This window comes from Nerophis lumbriciformis, linkage group LG16 (genome assembly GCF_033978685.3).
Source record: "Nerophis lumbriciformis linkage group LG16, RoL_Nlum_v2.1, whole genome shotgun sequence".
In the NCBI taxonomy this organism is placed as follows: Eukaryota; Metazoa; Chordata; class Actinopteri; order Syngnathiformes; family Syngnathidae; genus Nerophis; species Nerophis lumbriciformis.
In genome coordinates this window covers 29,754,599-29,772,098 of record NC_084563.2, presented here as the reverse complement: position 1 = coordinate 29,772,098, position 17,500 = coordinate 29,754,599, and the positions used below count along the sequence as shown (strand labels likewise).

The window sequence follows — 17,500 nt, the reverse complement described above, 5'->3', positions numbered from 1 at the left end:
CATATTGCATTGTAACTAGTTCCACAGCAGTTTCTATCCTGTTCTTACCTTATCTCATTGATCTCATCTCATACTGTATGTGTGTTTATGTGTGCGTACACATGAAAAACATAACAAATATATGAACATAACAATGAACAGAGTTGTACTTTTTAGATGTCAGGACCCTATGCAATATGTACACATATTCTTAATATAGTATACATTTTAACTGACCTTTATTTGACTATGTTTGTCTTTTTGTAGGTGGCTAAAATACGCGGTGCTGCTGACTGCCGTCTAACGTTACGTTACTGTGTGTGATACATTGACTAACGTTACGTTACTGTGTGTGATACATTGACTAACGTAATGTTACTGTGTGTGATACATTGACTAATGTAATGTTACTGTGTGTGATACATTGACTAACGTTACGTTACTGTGTGTGATACATTGACTAACGTAACGTTATGTATAGGTACCTCATGAAACCCTGCTTAAAAAAAAATCACTTGACAAAAAGTATGAATAAGGTAGCAAACTGCAGTGGACGCAACATATTGCCGTGTTTGCAATGACGTTATAACCATAGACATCTTATAAGTAGACGCAGCATTGGTTGCTGTGACGTGAGCAATTTGGCCGCCATCTTGAAGTGGTGATGAGGAGCCGGCGAGCAGCCTAAACTGACAGTTGACAGGTAGAAAACAAAGATGCCGGGCTGGTGTTCAGCGTTTTCCTGCTCAAATGAGCGGACTGTTGAAAATAGGAATCGGGGGATTACTTTTCACAAGTGAGATTTAACATTAACGTACTATTGGTTGTATTTTATGAAAATAATATTACCACAGAGTTGAGAAGGATCAAAGATCTTCAGTATTTGTATGTGAAAATCACAAAGAAATATTCTGGGGGAGGATGACGCCCCTACAGGGGTTTGGTTTACAAACTTTCAGCCCCACCTAAAACAAAATTCACCAGCTACTACTGATTATGATGCATTCTCATTTTAGGCAAAGTATAAGACAATACTTTCTTAACAGTATAATTGTAACCAGGAATAAGTCTTCAAGTAACAATATTCAAATACTAACATTGTTGGGTTAAACAGAATTTGGTTTTATTCTGAATCCAGTGAAACAGATTGGTGGTTTTAGCTGATATGAAGACTTTCAGGTGTTTATATATGTTTAAGTATTTGGCAGACGCTTTTATCCAAAGCGACTTACATAAAATAATACATATAAAACAATCACTGCAAACATTATCATTTAAGGGAAGAATGTAATAGAAAATATCAATACAAAGTGTCAAGACAGAATAAACTCTCTGCTGCTGCAGCAACAGAGATACAGTCTATAGGTCCCTAAGATATATAGATATCTAATGTATTCATACATTGTTTATGTAGGATACACGCATATGTATATATAACCTAATCATATTGTTTCTTCAACTTAAAAATAGCTTACCGTTTTTTTCCCCCTTCTCTGGGATTATATTCCCAGTTTTGATCTCAGACGTCTGGTCACTTAAGCGTATAAGAATATTATATTACTGTTAAGCAAACTATGAATAATAAAACACGCCAAAACATGTGTCTGTTATCATAGCTACACGTATGACAAAAAAGGGGGTGAAAATCAGTGGTATTCAGTGAGGTAAAATGAATTAAATGCGCTGACAGTTCATTGCTCCTGCCAAATGAATTGCACTGAGTGGAGCGGATCACCACTCCAAGATGGCGGCCACGCGCCTCGTCTGCGCCAGTAGGCAGTAGCGCTCGATGCTGCGTACCCTTATAAGATGTCTATGGTTATAACGTTAGCAGTGAGTTTGAAGCCTCACTGATTTAACTACACAGCAAATAAAAGTCACGTTACTTAGCCAATAAACGTTATCTTACATTCAAAACTTACCCTTCTTTGTGCAACTTCAAATGTCGAACGAAGTTGGAAGTTGTTGCGTCTCCGTCTGTAATATTCGAACTGCGTGATTTGCATACGGCAATTCGTTTTTTGTTGACCAAGTCGTAGTTTTTATACCCGAACGAAACCAACTTTAACATAATTGTTTATCACTGACACGTTGTTGGACAACTCTTAAGAGTTCAAATCAAATTGCAGGACAACCAATGAACAATTGTTCATTGGTTGTCCTGCAATTTGATTGGATGAATGCTGTGTGATGAAAACAACGTAAATCTAATTTGATTGGCTGTTGTACTGACAGCACACCAGCTGACAGGAATAACACGCTGATAGACAGACGAAGAAAATGAAAAATACGGAGCGCTCCCGAATAACTTTTTAAGCTTTGGATTTTGGGGAAAGTGGCAAGTCATGTCAAGTCATGTCAAGTCAAAAGGCTCAAGTCCAAGTGAAGTCACAAGTCATTGATGTTAAAGTCTAAGTCGAGTTGCAAGTCTCTTTACATTTTGTCAAGTCGAGTCTAAAGTCATCAAATTCATGACTCGAGTCTGACTCGAGTCCAAGTCATGTGACTCGAGTCCACACCTCTGGTAAGTAGTAAATAGGTAAGTAGTAAATGAAGAAAGTAGTGAATAGGTAAGTAGTAAAAAGGTAAGTAGTAAATGAAGAAAGTAGTAAATAGAGAAGTAGTAAATGAAGAAAGTAGTAAATAGAAAAGTAGTAAAAGAAGAAAGTAGTAAAGGAAGAAAGTAGTGAATAGAGAAGTAGTAAATGAAGAAAGTAATAAATAGAGAAGTAGTAATTGGAGAAAGTAGTAAACAGAGAAGTAGTAAATAGGTAAGTAGTAAATAGGTAAGTAGTAAATGAAGAAAGTAGTAAATAGAGAAGTTGTAAATGAAGAAAGTAGTAAATAGAGAAGTAGTAAATAGAGAAAGTAGTAAATAGGTAAGTAGTAAATAGAAAAGTAGTAAATGAAGAAAGTAGTAAACAGAGAAGTAGTAAATGGAGAAAGTAGTAAATGAAGGAAGTAGTAAATAGGTGAATAGTAAATCGAGAAGTAGTAAATAGGTAAGCAGTAAATAGAGAAGTAGCAAATAGGTAAGTAGTAAATAGGTAAGTAGTAAATAGAGAAGTAGTAAATAGGTAAGTAGTAAAGAGGGAAGTAGCAAATAGGTAAGTAGTAAATAGGTAAGTAGTAAATAGATAAGTAGTAAATAGGTAAGTAGTAAATAGAGAAGTAGTAAATAGGTAAGTAGTAAATAGAGAAGTAGTAACTAGGTAAGTAGTAAATAGGTAAGTAGTAAATAGAGAAGTAGTAAACAGGTAAGTAGTAAACAGGTAAGTAGTACATAGGTAAGTAGTAAACAGGTATGTAGTAAATAGGTAAGTAGTAAATAGGTAAGTAGTAAATAGGAAAGTAGTAAACAGGTATGTAGTAAATAGGTAAGTAGTAAACAGGTAAGTAGTAAATAGGTAAGTAGTAAATAGAGAAGTAGTAACTAGGTAAGTAGTAAATAGGTAAGTAGTAAATAGAGAAGTAGTAAACAGGTAAGTAGTAAAAAGGTAAGTAGTAAACAGGTAAGTAGTAAATAGGTAAGTAGTAAATAAGTAAGAAGTAAATAGGAAAGTAGTAAACAGGTAAGTAGTAAATAGGTAAGTAGTAAATAGAGAAGTAGTAAACAGGTAAGTAGTAAATAGGTAAGTAGTAAATAGAGAAGTAGTAAACAGGTAAGTAGTAAATAGGTAAGTAGTAAACAGGTAAGTAGTAAACAGGTAAGTAGTAAATAGAGAAGTAGTAAACAGGTAAGTAGTAAACAGGTAAGTAGTAAATAGGTAAGTAGCGTGGTGTGTTCCAGTAGTCACCTTGCCGCACGTCCAGAGTGTAGTGTCCAGAGGTCAGGTTGAGGTCACCTCTGCGGCCCACACAGACGTAGCATCCCTCAAAGTCCTTCTGGGCGTTGCCGACGGTAACGCCTTCCTCGCGCTGGGTCCAGTACTTCATGGCGGAGGGCAAAGGTCGCCCGTCACAGGTGTGCAGGGCCAGCAGGGTCACATGGGGGTCAGTGACCAGGCAGGGGATGGTGCAGTTCTCTCCGGCCCTCACCAGGATGACGCTGACCATGGTGCGCTGGAAGGCGTGGGCGGGGTCTGTGCACACCACACGGGGGGGGGGGGAGTTGGGGTCACCTGGGAGTCCGGTAACAAAGATGTCCGCCACACCCACCTTTGACGTAGACGTAGATGGAACTGCTCTCCCGCGTGCTGTTGTTGACGCACACGTAGCGGCCCATGTGGTAGGGCTGCACGGCAGCCACCTTGACCACGGCCACGCCCCCTTCCTCCGCCTCCCCCTCCAGTCGGCGAGCTTTGTCCCGCTGCCACCTCAGCCCGGACGCGGTGGCGTTGTCATGGCAACGAAGCTCCAGCCGGCCCCTCTTGGGGACCACGATGTGGGGCCCACTGGGGGAGATGACGGGCTTGCACCTCGCTGCCATGGCAACACACAGACCAGACACGTGGTCGCAGGATGCTCACAAGATCATTGGAAAATAAGAAACATTCTGGAAAATGTCAGAGAGATTCTCTCCCACGTGTGAGATCTTTTCTCCAGTGATGAAGACATCATGCAGGAAATTATAATAATAATAATAATAATAATAATAATAATAATAATAATGTGTGTTCTTCTTCATGTTTACACTCAACTATATCTCACTTTTTACTTCTTTACTCTCATAACTGTCTTTATGTCTCACTTTTTACTTCTTCACTCTCATAACTGCTCCCTTCATCTAAGACGTGGAACACACAGCTAAGAACACACAATAAGGTGAGTTGACCTAAAACAACATAAAAAAATATAAGACAACATAAAACAACATAAAACAACATAAAACAACATAAATCAACATAAATCAACATTAAACACACACATGTAAGAACACACATTAAGGTGAGTTGACATAAAACAACATAAAACAACATAAAACAACATTAAACACACACATGTAAGAACACACATTAAGGTGAGTTGACATAAAACAACATAAAACAACATAAGACAACATAGGACAACATACAACTGAACTGTTCTCTTCATCTAAGACGTGGAACACAAATCTAAAAACACACATTAAGGTGAGTTGACATAAAACAACATAAAACAACATAAAACAACATAAAAAAAACACAAAACAACATAAAACACACACATGTTAAAACACACATTAAGGTGAGTTGACATAAAACAACATAAAACAACATAAAACAACATAAGACAACATACAACTGAACTGTTCTCTTCATCTAAGACGTGGAACACAAATCTAAAAACACACATTAAGGTGAGTTGACATAAAACAACATAAAACAACATAAAAAAACACAAAACAACATAAAACACACACATGTTAAAACACACATTAAGGTGAGTTGACATAAAACAACATAAAACAACATAAGACAACATACAACTGAACTGTTCTCTTCATCTAAGACGTGGAACACAAATCTAAAAACACACATTAAGGTGAGTTGACATAAAACAACATAAAACAACATAAAACAACATAAAAAAACACAAAACAACATAAAACACACACATGTTAAAACACACATTAAGGTGAGTTGACATAAAACAACATAAAACAACATAAAACAACATAAACCAACATAAAACAACATAAAATAACACAAAACAACATAAACCAACATAAAACAACATAAAATAACACAAAACAACATAAAATACACACATGTAAGAACACACATTAAGATGAGTTGACATAAAACAATATAAAACAACATAAAACACACACATGTAAGAACACACATTAAGGTGAGTTGACATAAAACAACATAAAACAGCATAAAACAACACAAAACACACACGTGTAAGAACACACATTAAGGTGAGTTGACATAAAACAACATAAAACAACATAAAACAGCATAAAACAACACAAAACACACATGTAAGAACACACATTAAGGTGAGTTGACATAAAACAACATAAAACAATACAAACCAACATAAAACAACATAAAACACACACATGTAAGAACACACATTAAGGTGAGTTGACATAAAACAACATAAAACAACATAAAACAAGATATAAAACACACATGTAAGAACACACATTAAGGTGAGTTGACATAAAACAACATAAAACAACATAAAACAACATAAAACAAGATATAAAACACACATGTAAGAACACACATTAAGGTGAGTTGACATAAAACAACATAAAACAACATACAACTAAACTGCTCTCTTCATCTAAGACGTGGAACACAAATTTAAGAACACACATTAAGGGGAGTTGACACAAAACAACATAACACAACATAAAACAACACAAAACAACATAAAACAAATTAAAAACACACATGTAAGAACACACACACTAAGGTGAGTTGATGAAAAGTTGTACTACACAAATAACAAACATGAACAAGTGTTCCCAAACAACACACAAGTGTGTGTCAAGATATAAATAGATGTTGATGTTTACTGTAAGTAGACAACATGAATGCATTACAAGGGTGATGTTTACTGTATGTAGACAACATGAATGCATTACAAGAGTGATGTTTACTGTAAATAGACAACATGAATGCATTACAAGGGTGATGTTTACTGTAAGTAGACAACATGAATGCATTACAAGGGTGATGTTTACTGTAAGAAAACAACATGAATGCATTACAAGGGTGATGTTTACTGTAAGTAGACAACATGAATGCATTACAAGGGTGATGTTTACTGTAAGTAGACAACATGAATGCATTACAAGGGTGATGTTTACTGTAAGTAGACAACATGAATGCATTACAAGGGTGATGTTTACTGTAAGTAGACAACATGAATGCATTACAAGGGTGATGTTTACTGTAAGTAGACAACATGAATGCATTACAAGAGTGATGTTTACTCTAAGTAGACAACATGAATGCATTACAAGGGTGATGTTTACTGTAAGTAGACAACATGAATGCATTACAAGGGTGATGTTTACTGTAAGTAGACAACATGAATGCATTCTAGGGGTGGGCCAAAGAAAAGGCAAACTAAACAAACACATGGAGGTAGTTGTATTAGTAATATTTGAGTAGGACATATGTGTGCTGCTCCAAGAACAGGATCCTCATGTGACCGTTGGGCCCTGGAGGCCCAGCTCTGCACGGGCCCCCCGCTGGGAAAAGTCAATATCAGCCTTTTTCAGAGTGAGGGAGCGGGGTCAAATGTGTTGACCTTTACAGAAGTGTGAAATGTTGCAGGAACCATCAGCTCGGGGGAGTGAAAAATAACATTTCAAATGACTCACGATTCTTACTTGTAACCATTCTTAGTCGATTAAAACAATCAAATATCGGTTTTTAAAAAAGTATTATTATTGTTATTATATAAATCTGTCCTTTCCCAGCAGGCAGATGGTAAAGTTGATGTAATACAGACTTTGCTGTACAGATAAGTCAATAATAAAAGTATTGATTTGTTTGCTTTATGGAGGAATCATAAAACTGTTTTGAATCGAGAATCAATTCTGAATAGAGTCGTTACTCCCAAGAATGGAACGGACTCGTGTGGTCCCCAAACATTCACAGCCCTAACGTTTGTGCGTGTGACTCGTAGATATGTGACACTCGCCAGCAAATCGACTCTTTTGAACGACTCTTTTGAACGACTCTTTTGAACGACTCTTTGAAGTGAACCCGATTCCCAATCAAGAGCCGTTCGTTTGGGATCCGTTTTTTTTTTTGATGCAGGTGCAGATTTAGAGTTAGCAATGGTCCACTCCGCACATGTGTGTCACCCAGACCACAACAGTGTTTGTTACCCATAGGGCCGGGAGCCCCAATAGGGCCACCAAAAAAACATGTGTTTCTCAGTTGTAATACACTTTTACACCACTTGAGGCAGTAATGACAATATCAAACTAACAGAAGAAGGCTGGAGCTAAAGTCATAGAGAAGATTAAGCGCAAGAATTGTGACTAAAGTGTTGAATCTGTATTTTCATTTTCACTTTAATTTGATTGACATGTTAATAAGAAACATATTTATCATTAATATTGTTTTTTTGACCCTTTTTTCTGTCGACTACTCCGCCCACATTTTTCAACCAACTTCAACAAATTCCCGGTTTTCTCGAAATTCCAGGAATTCCTTAGTACCATTTCTCAATTAAAAATGTTACTCCTTCAACATTTCTCGACCGATTGGAAAAATTCCAACACCAACCACTTTTTTCAAAAAATTCCCGCTTTTCCCGAAATTCCCAAATTTCCATGAAAGTCCCATTGAAAAGAATGGTACATTTTTCAAAATTCCACAACTACCACATTTTTAATCCGACTCAAACCGTTCCAACTTTCTTTTCAGGAACTATGTGCTCCTTTTCAACAATTATCTTTCAAAATTCCCAGAATTCCAATAATTCCCAGTCTTTAGGGACATTTTCCCCATTCAAAATGAATTATCCATTTTTCAAACTTCCACAATTCCCACATTTTTCAACCAATTCAAACCGTTCCACCTTCAACACATTCAACTCATCCTGGAAATTCAAACTGACATGTTTTCACGTTCAACAAATTTCCAGGAATTCCTGTTTTTTGTAACCTTATTTCTAACCTTTTTTAGTGTGATGACTCCTTTCACATTTTTCAACCCACTTCAACCGTTCCACCGTCAAATCATTCCTCTTAATCAGGAAGAAAAAAACAAAGTTGTTTTTTGAACTGGAAAAATTCCCGGTTTTCCCGAAATTCCAGGAATTCCTTAGTACCATTTCTCAATAAAAAATGTTACTACTTCAATATTTTTCGACCGATTTGAAAAATTCCAACACCAACCATTTCAACTCATTCAGACCATTTAAATTTTTTAGGATTCAAAAAAAAAAATCCCGCTTTTCTCGAAATTCCCAAATTTCCATGAAATTCCCATTGAAAAGAATGGGACATTTTTCAAAGTTCCACAACTCCCACATTTTTAATCCGACTCAAACCGTTCCAACTTCCTTTTCAAGAATTGTGTGCTCCTTTTCAACAATTATTTAAAATAATTCCCGGAATTCCAAGAATTCCCAGTCTTTAGGGACATTTTCCCCATTCAAAATTAATTATCCATTTTTCAAACTTCCACAATTCCCACATTTTTCAACCAACTCAAACCATTTCACCTTCAACACATTCAACTCATCCTGGAGATTCAAACTGCCATTTTTTCACGTTCAACAAATTTCCAGGAATTCCTGTTTTTTGTAACCTTATTTCTAACCTTTTTTAGTGTGATGACTACTTTCACATTTTTCAACCCACTTCAACCGTTCCACCGTCAAATCATTCCTCTTAATCAGGAAGAAAAAAACAAAGTTGTTTTTTGAACTGGAAAAATTCCCGGTTTTCCCGAAATTCCAGGAATTCCTTAGTACCATTTCTCAATAAAAAATGTTACTACTGCAACATTTTTCGACCGATTGGAAAAATTCCAACACCGACCATTTCAACTCATTCAGACTATTTAAATTTTTTAGAATTTTCAAAAAAAATCCCGCTTTTCTCGAAATCCCCAAATTTCCATGAAATTCCCATTGAAAAGAATGGGACATTTTTCAAAGTTCCACAACTCCCACATTTTTAATCCGACTCAAACCGTTCCAACTTCCTTTTCAAGAATTGTGTGCTCATTTTCAACAATTATTTTTAAAAATTCCCGGAATTCCAAGAATTCCCAGTCGTTAGGGACATTTTCCCCATTCAAAATTAATTATCCATTTTTCAAACTTCCACAATTCCCACATTTTTCAACTGATTTAAACCATTCCACCTTCAACACATTCCACTCATCCTGGACATTCAAACTACCATTTTTTCACGTTCAACAAATTTCCAGGAATTCCTGTTTTTTGTAACCTTATTTATAACCTTTTTTAGTGTGATGACTCCTTTCACATTTTTCAATCCACTTTAACCGTTCTACCACCAAATCATTCCTCTTAATCAGGAAGAAAAAAACAAAGTTGTTTTTTGAACTGGAAAAATTCCGTGTTTTCCCGAAATTCCAGGAATTCCTTAGTACCATTTCTCAATTAAAAATGTTACTACTTCAACATTTCTTGAGCAATTTGAAAAATTCCCACACCAACCATTAAGACCATTCAAATTTTTTGGCACATTTTTCCACCGATTCAAACTATTGCACCTTCAACACATTCAATTCATCCTGGACATTCAAACAACCATTTTTCCACGTTCAACAAATTTCCAGGAATTCCTGTTTTTTTTCTAACCTTATTTCCAACCTTTTTTAGTGCAATGACTCCTTTCACATTTTTCAACCCACTTCAAGCGTTCCACTGTCAAAACATTCTTCTTAGTCAGGACAAAAAACCAAGTTGGTTTAAAAACTTGAAAAATTCCCTGTTTTCCCGAAATTCCGTAATACCATTTTTCAATTAAAAAAACTGTTACTACTTCAACATTTCTTGACAGATTTAAACAATTCCAACACCAACCAACTCATCCATTTAGAACATTCTTTCTTTTTTTTTATCCCACTTTTCCCAAAATTCCCAAATTTCCAGGAATTTCCCATTGAAATGAATGGGACATTTTTCCAAGTTGTACAATTCCCACATTTTTCAACCGATTCAAACCATTCCACCTTCAACACATTCAAATCATCCTGGAAATTCAAACAACCTTTTTTCCACGTTCAAAAAATTTCCAGGAATTCCTGTTTTTTTCTAACCTTATTTCCAACCTTTTTTAGTGCGATGACACCTTTCCCATTTTTCAACCCATTTCAAGTATTCCACTGTCAAAACATTCCTCTTAGTCAGGACAAAAAAACAAGTTGGTTTAAGAACTTGAAAAATTCTCGGTTTTCCCGAAATTCCATAATACCATTTTTCAATTAAAAAAACGTTACTACTTCAAAATTTCTTTAACAATTCCAACACCAACCAACTCATCCATTCACGACATTCTTTTTTTTTTAAATCCCACTTTTCCCAAAATTCCCAAATTTCCAGGAAGTTCCCATTGAAATGAATGGGACATTTTTCCAAGTTACACAATTCCCACATTTTTCAACCGATTCAAACCATTCCAACATCAACACATTCCACTCATCTTGGAAATTCAAACAACCATTTTACCACGTTCAAAAAATTTCCAGGAATTCCTGTTTTTTTCTAACCTTATTTCCAACCTTTTTTAGTGCAATGACTCCTTTCACATTTTTCAACCCATTTCAAGCGTTCCACTGTTAAAACATTCCCCTTAGCAGAGGTGTGGACTCGAGTCACATGACTTGGACTCGAGTCAGACTCGAGTCATGAATTTGATGACTTTAGACTCGACTTGACAAAATGTAAAAAGACTTGCAACTCGACTTAGACTTTAACATCAATGACTTGTGACTTCACTTGGACTTGAGCCTTTTGAATTGACATGACTTGACATGACTTGCTACTTTCCCCAAAACCCAAAGATGAAAAAGTTATTCGGGAGCGCTCCGTAGTTTTCATTGTGTACTTGTCTATCAGCGTTGCGTGTGTCAGCTGGTGTGGTCTCAGTACAACAGCCAATCAAATTAGATCTACTCTGTTTTCATCACACAGCATTCATCCAATCAAATTGCAGGACAACCAACGAAGAAGACATGTCCAAACCACACGCCAGTGAACAAAAAATGATACCTAAAATAATTTTGTTTGGGTATAAAAATTACGAGGTGGTCAACACAAAACGGTTTGCAGTATGCAACACATGCGGTTCGAAAATTACTGATGGAGAGGCAACAACTTCCAACTTCGTCCGGCATTTGAAGTTGCACAAAGAACGGTAAGTTTTGAATGTAAGATAACGTTTATTGGCTAAGTAACGTGACTTTTATTTGCTGTGTAGTTAAATCAGTGAGGCTGTAAACTCACTGCTAACGTTATAACGTTATTGCAAACACGGGAATCTGTTGCAGTTCACTACCTTATTCATACTTTTTGTTCAGTGATTTTTTTTAAGCAGGGTTACGTTAGTCAATATATCACACGTAACGTTAGACAGCGGTCAGCAGCACCGCGTATTTTAGCCACCTAAAAAAAGACAAAAATAGTAAAATAAAGGTCAGTTAAAATGTATACTATATTATGAATATGTGTACCGTTTTAGCTAGCTTTCTGACATACTGTTGGTTGTTTACCTCAGTGGTCCCCAACCACCGGGCCGCGGCCCGGTACTGGTCCGTGGATCGATTGGTATCGGGCCGCACAAGAAATAATTTTTTTTTTCTTTCTTTTTTTAATTAAATCAACATAAAAAACACAAGATACACTTACAAGTAGTGCACCAACCCAAAACAACTCTCTCCCCCCTTTTGTTCTGGGCATTGAACATGAAGACTCTTCCTTCACTGTTCCGAGTGGCCATGAGAGTCTTGGCAGTGCCTGCCTCCAGTGCTCCAGTGGAGCGAGTTTTCAGCCATGGTGGCATCATACTACGCCCCCATCGTGCACAAATGACTGACAGACTCTTGGCTAATTTGGTCTTTTGCAAATGCAATGCAGCATAGGGCCCTGACATATAAAAAGTACAACTTTTTTGTTATGTTCACGTATATGTCATGTTTTTTCAATGTTAACACTTTTGTACAAATAAGTACATTTGCACTTTATTTTTCAATGTGTTTGTTCTGTAAAGGAATGAGTTAATGTTTAAAATGACTGGTTAATAGTGCTATTATAAAGTGCAATGTCAGCACAATTTACTTTCCTGCAATTTAAAATGCACTTGTTTTAATAAATAAATACAGCGTTTGAAAAGCATACACAATCTGTGTTAATATATTAGTCTGTGGTTAAAAGGACTTGAAAGGACTCGAAGCTCAAAATGCAGGACTTAGGACTTGACTTGAGACTTTCCAGTCTTGACTTTGGACTTGACTCGGGGCTTGCCTGTCTTGACTCGGGACTTGACTCGGACTTGAGGGCAAAGACTTGAGACTTACTTGTGACTTGCAAAACAATGACTTGGTCCCACCTCTGCCTCTTAGTCAGGACAAAAAAACAAGTTGGTTTAAGAACTTGAAAAATTCCCGGTTTTCCCGAAATTCTATAATACCATTTTTCAATTAAAAAACTGTTACTACTTCAACATTTCTTGAACAATTCCAACACCAACAAACTCATCCATTCAGGACATTCTTTTTTTTTTTAATCCCACTTTTCCCAAAATTCCTAAATTTCCAGGAAGTTCCCATTAAAATGAATGGGACATTTTCCCAAGTTGCACAATTCCCACATTTTCCAACCCATTCAAACCATTCCAACATCAACACATTCCACTCATTCTGGACATGCAAACTAACACTTTCCCAAGTTCCGAACCAAATTCCATTTTTTTCCTGGAAATTCAAATTCTTCAACATTCAAACCATTCCAACGTTCAAACTATTCTTACATTCATACTACATTCTGTCAGCATTTCACTTCAACTTCAGCATTGGAGCATTCACACCTCATCCATCCATCCATCCATTCTCTACCGTTTGTCCCCCTCGGGGTGGCGGGGGGGTGCCGGAGCCTATCCCAGCTCATCTAGTTAACAACAATTCCCACCAAGAGAGCAACATTTGTGCAAAGTGCAATATTCTGACCTCCATCTCATCACATGACTGACACAAGCAACAAAGATAACATACTAGGTATAACTAGTTAAGGATAAGTCATTCCAATAACATAATAAATATAACTAATTAAGAATAACTCATTCCAATAACATAATAAATATAAATAATTAATAATAAGTCATTCCAATAACGAGCCACATCTGGCATGTGTGGTGACTCCATCCAGTGTCATTTGGCTGCCGTGAATAATTGATGCCTTCAAACCGACAACACACACCTGTTGCCTAGCGGGAGAAGGAGTGGCCCCGCCCCTTCCCTCCCTCAGGTGGTTATGCAAATGAGCGCTGTTGTGATCTGCACACCTGAGCTGGCAGGTTAAAGGTAAACATTCCCAGGAACGTTTGCTCAGCAACTGTCGTGCTGTGTCAAAATAAAAGTGTGTTTACTTTGGATTAGTGCAGTCGGACCATTAGTTTTGTTCATGAATCACAGTAAGTAACGTGTCCGCATCATATAAATGAGATTTAAAAATATATACATATATATTTGTTTTATTGTCAGAAGGTCAAAAATGAACACTTATTCAAATTTTTAAAAACAGTTTTATTCTGAAGGCACCTTCTCCGCCCTCATCTTACGTATACATTGATCTGCACATCAGGGGTTCTTAACTTTTTTAAATCCTCCACTACACAAGGCCCCAGGGCCCACTCAAATATTAACGCTGAATTAGTAAACCTCTTAATTTAAATGATATGAAATAATTATATCTAACCTGCTTACAGTTTACAACCTTGTCACACGATATGAACACATGTGTTCAATATTATCCAGGCTCAGGTCAGCCTGATTACAAAAATAAATACGAATCAAATATTCTGCAAAACAAGGGACTAGGGTTGTACGGTATACCGGTACTAGTATAGTACCGCGATACTAATGAATCATATTCGGTACTATACCGCTTTTAAAAGGTCCCCCACCCCTCCGTCGTCTTCACATCGTGACATTGCAGAGGAGCATGTTCGGCAGCGCACACGCACAGAGTACTTACAAGCAGACACAGTGTATAGACAGAAAAGGGAGAATGGATGCATTTTTGCGTAAAAAGTAAAGATAAAGGTGAAGTTATAACACTGAAAAGGAAGAGGTGCTTTAAGACCATAATCCTGGTCTCCATGCAACAAATAAAGTAAGTTTCTTACAAGTATCATTATCACTGGAGGACGAGGAATAACTAAACACGCTTCACTACACACCGTAGGAGGATACAATAGCTCACAGGCGTCACAATGTAAACAAATGCCATGGGTGGATCTACACCTTACATCCACTGTAATGATACCAAGTACAAGAGTGTATCTAGTCGATACTACTGATTACATCAATCCTTTTTTCCTTTTTTTTTCAAATGCATATTATGTTTATAAAGTCAGTAAATACGTCCCTGGACACATGAGGACTTTGAATATGACCAATGTATGATCCTGTAACTACTTGGTATCGGATCGATACCTAAATGTGTGGTATCATCCAAAACTAATGTCAAGTATCAAAGAAGAGAATAATAAGTGATTGTTACATTTTAACAGAAGTGTAGATAGAACATGTTACAACAGAAAATATTAACAGTCAATGAACAAGTGGATTAATAATCATTTTTTACAGTTTGTCCCTCATAATGTGTAGAAAATAATAGGTGTATAAATGACACAATATGTTACTGCATACGTCAGCAGACTAATTAGGAGTCTTTGTTTGTTTACTTACTACTAAAAGACAAGTTGTCTAGTATTTTATTTAAGGACTAAATGACAATAATAAACATATGTTTCATGTACACTAACATTTGTTGTTACAATAAAGACAATAATGACATTTTTTTGTGGTCCACACTATTTAGAAAAGTATCAAAATACATTTTGGTACCGGTACCAAAACATTACAAGGGACTCAATAAAAACTGATGAAAAATAAATGTACATACAACTACAGAATGCTAAAATAAATACATTCTAACTAAGTTAATGATAAATAATAATATATACGTTTCCTAAATAAGTATCATCAAAAAGATACAAAAAAATATGATGAAAAATACATTGAAATGTATTACAATTATTTTATACAATTTACAAACTATGTTGTGCTAAAATAAATACATTTGAAGTAATTAATAGTAAAAAATCATTATAAAAATCAGGATATGTGTTTGTGAAATAAATCTAAGTGCAAATGCAAACACAGCTTCACCAATGTGGTCATATTTTTTGGCGCTGAAGAAACTTCTCTGAGACTTCAGCTTTCAGACTTCTTCTGTTTGCCTGATGTTGTCGTTACTGCCACAAGTGGTGGAAAAGTGTATTACAACTGGAGCTGAGAAACTAATATGTTTTTGGCGGCCCTTCAGGGGGCGCTGGTGGCCCTATGGTTAAGAAACACGGCTGGGCATGATTCATGCAATAACTGTTTGTGCGTTGAATAGAAATCCATTCAGTACAATTTACACATGCCACATGCCACTATGTCAAATATCTGTCATTTCAACCTGATTTGGTCGAAGTTAAAGTTCGTTAAAGTCCTGTTTGTGGCCGAAAAGTGGCCAACGGAACCCAAGATGGTTGTTTTCAGGTCTGGGTTCTTGAGATTTTTGCGTATGTCCAATCGTGATGGACGTCTCCAGCAATTTTCATGTCCATACGTGAAAGTACCCCAAATAACTTTGCCATACATGACGTAACTACAACATTTGGTGACTTTTCTGGCATGTTAAGGGCTCAAAAATGCATCAAAATATGGATATAATAATAATAGTAATAACAATAGAAATATTAATTTAGACGGGGCCCTGGTGGTTACGTGCGGCCCCTCATGATAGACCTCCCCAGCGATTGTTCGTGTTAATACCAGAAACTGGTGGGAGGAGCTATTTTTTACTAATTAGCGGTAGCTATTTTCAATATTTTGTTTTCGGGTCAACCCAAAATATAAACAAGTTTTCCATACCTGACATGCCTGCAAAAAATGTTGACTATCGTGCAAGTTAAGAACCTCAAAAAGGCATCAAAACACAGAGGAAAATAATACTACTAATAATATTGTTAATAATAATAACAACAACAATAATAAAAATAACTATGATAATTATAATATCAATAATAACAATATTAATATCAATGATACAAATAATAGCAATAATAGTAATAATGATAATATCATTGGTAATAATTATAATAATAATAATATAACAATAATTATTATTATAATGACAATGATATTACCAATAATAATAATATCACTGATGTTAATTATAATAACAACAATAATAATATGATAATTATCGTTATTATAATATTGAGAATAATAATAATAATATCAATGTTAATTTATAATAACAACAACAATAATAATATGATCATTATCGTTATTATTATAATGAGAATAATAATAATAATATCAATGATGTTAATTATAAAAACAACAATAATAATATGATAATAATAATTATTATTATTATCATTATAATAATAATAATATCAATGATATTAATTATAATGACAATAATGGTAATATGATAATTATCGTTATTATAATATTGACAATAATAATAATAATAATATCAATGATGTTAATTATAATAACAACAATAATAATATGATAATAATTGTTATTATAATGAGAATAATAATAATAATATCAATGATGTATAATAACAACAATAATAATATGATAATAATAATAATTATTATAATGAGAATAATAATAATAATATCAATTATATTAATTATAATAATAATACTAATAATAATATCCATGGTAATAATTATAATAACAATAATAATAATATAATAATAATGATTACAATGAAAATAAGAATAAGAATAATATCAATGATATCAATTATAATAAAAATAACAATAATAATAATAATAATAATAATAATAATA

At 35.2% G+C, this 17,500-nt stretch overlaps 1 protein-coding gene across 1 annotated transcript in view; it reads right to left on the bottom strand.

Moving 5' to 3' along the window:
- kitb (KIT proto-oncogene, receptor tyrosine kinase b) overlaps positions 1 to 17,500 on the bottom strand; it is a 58,147-nt gene that overhangs the window by 32,273 nt on the left and 8,374 nt on the right. The window contains exons 3-4 of the mRNA XM_072914915.1: positions 4,138 to 4,401; positions 3,777 to 4,061 (exon numbers count right to left, since the gene is read on the bottom strand). Coding sequence (XP_072771016.1) covers positions 3,777 to 4,061; positions 4,138 to 4,401 — 549 coding nt within the window. The remainder of the gene's footprint in view (positions 1 to 3,776; positions 4,062 to 4,137; positions 4,402 to 17,500) is intronic.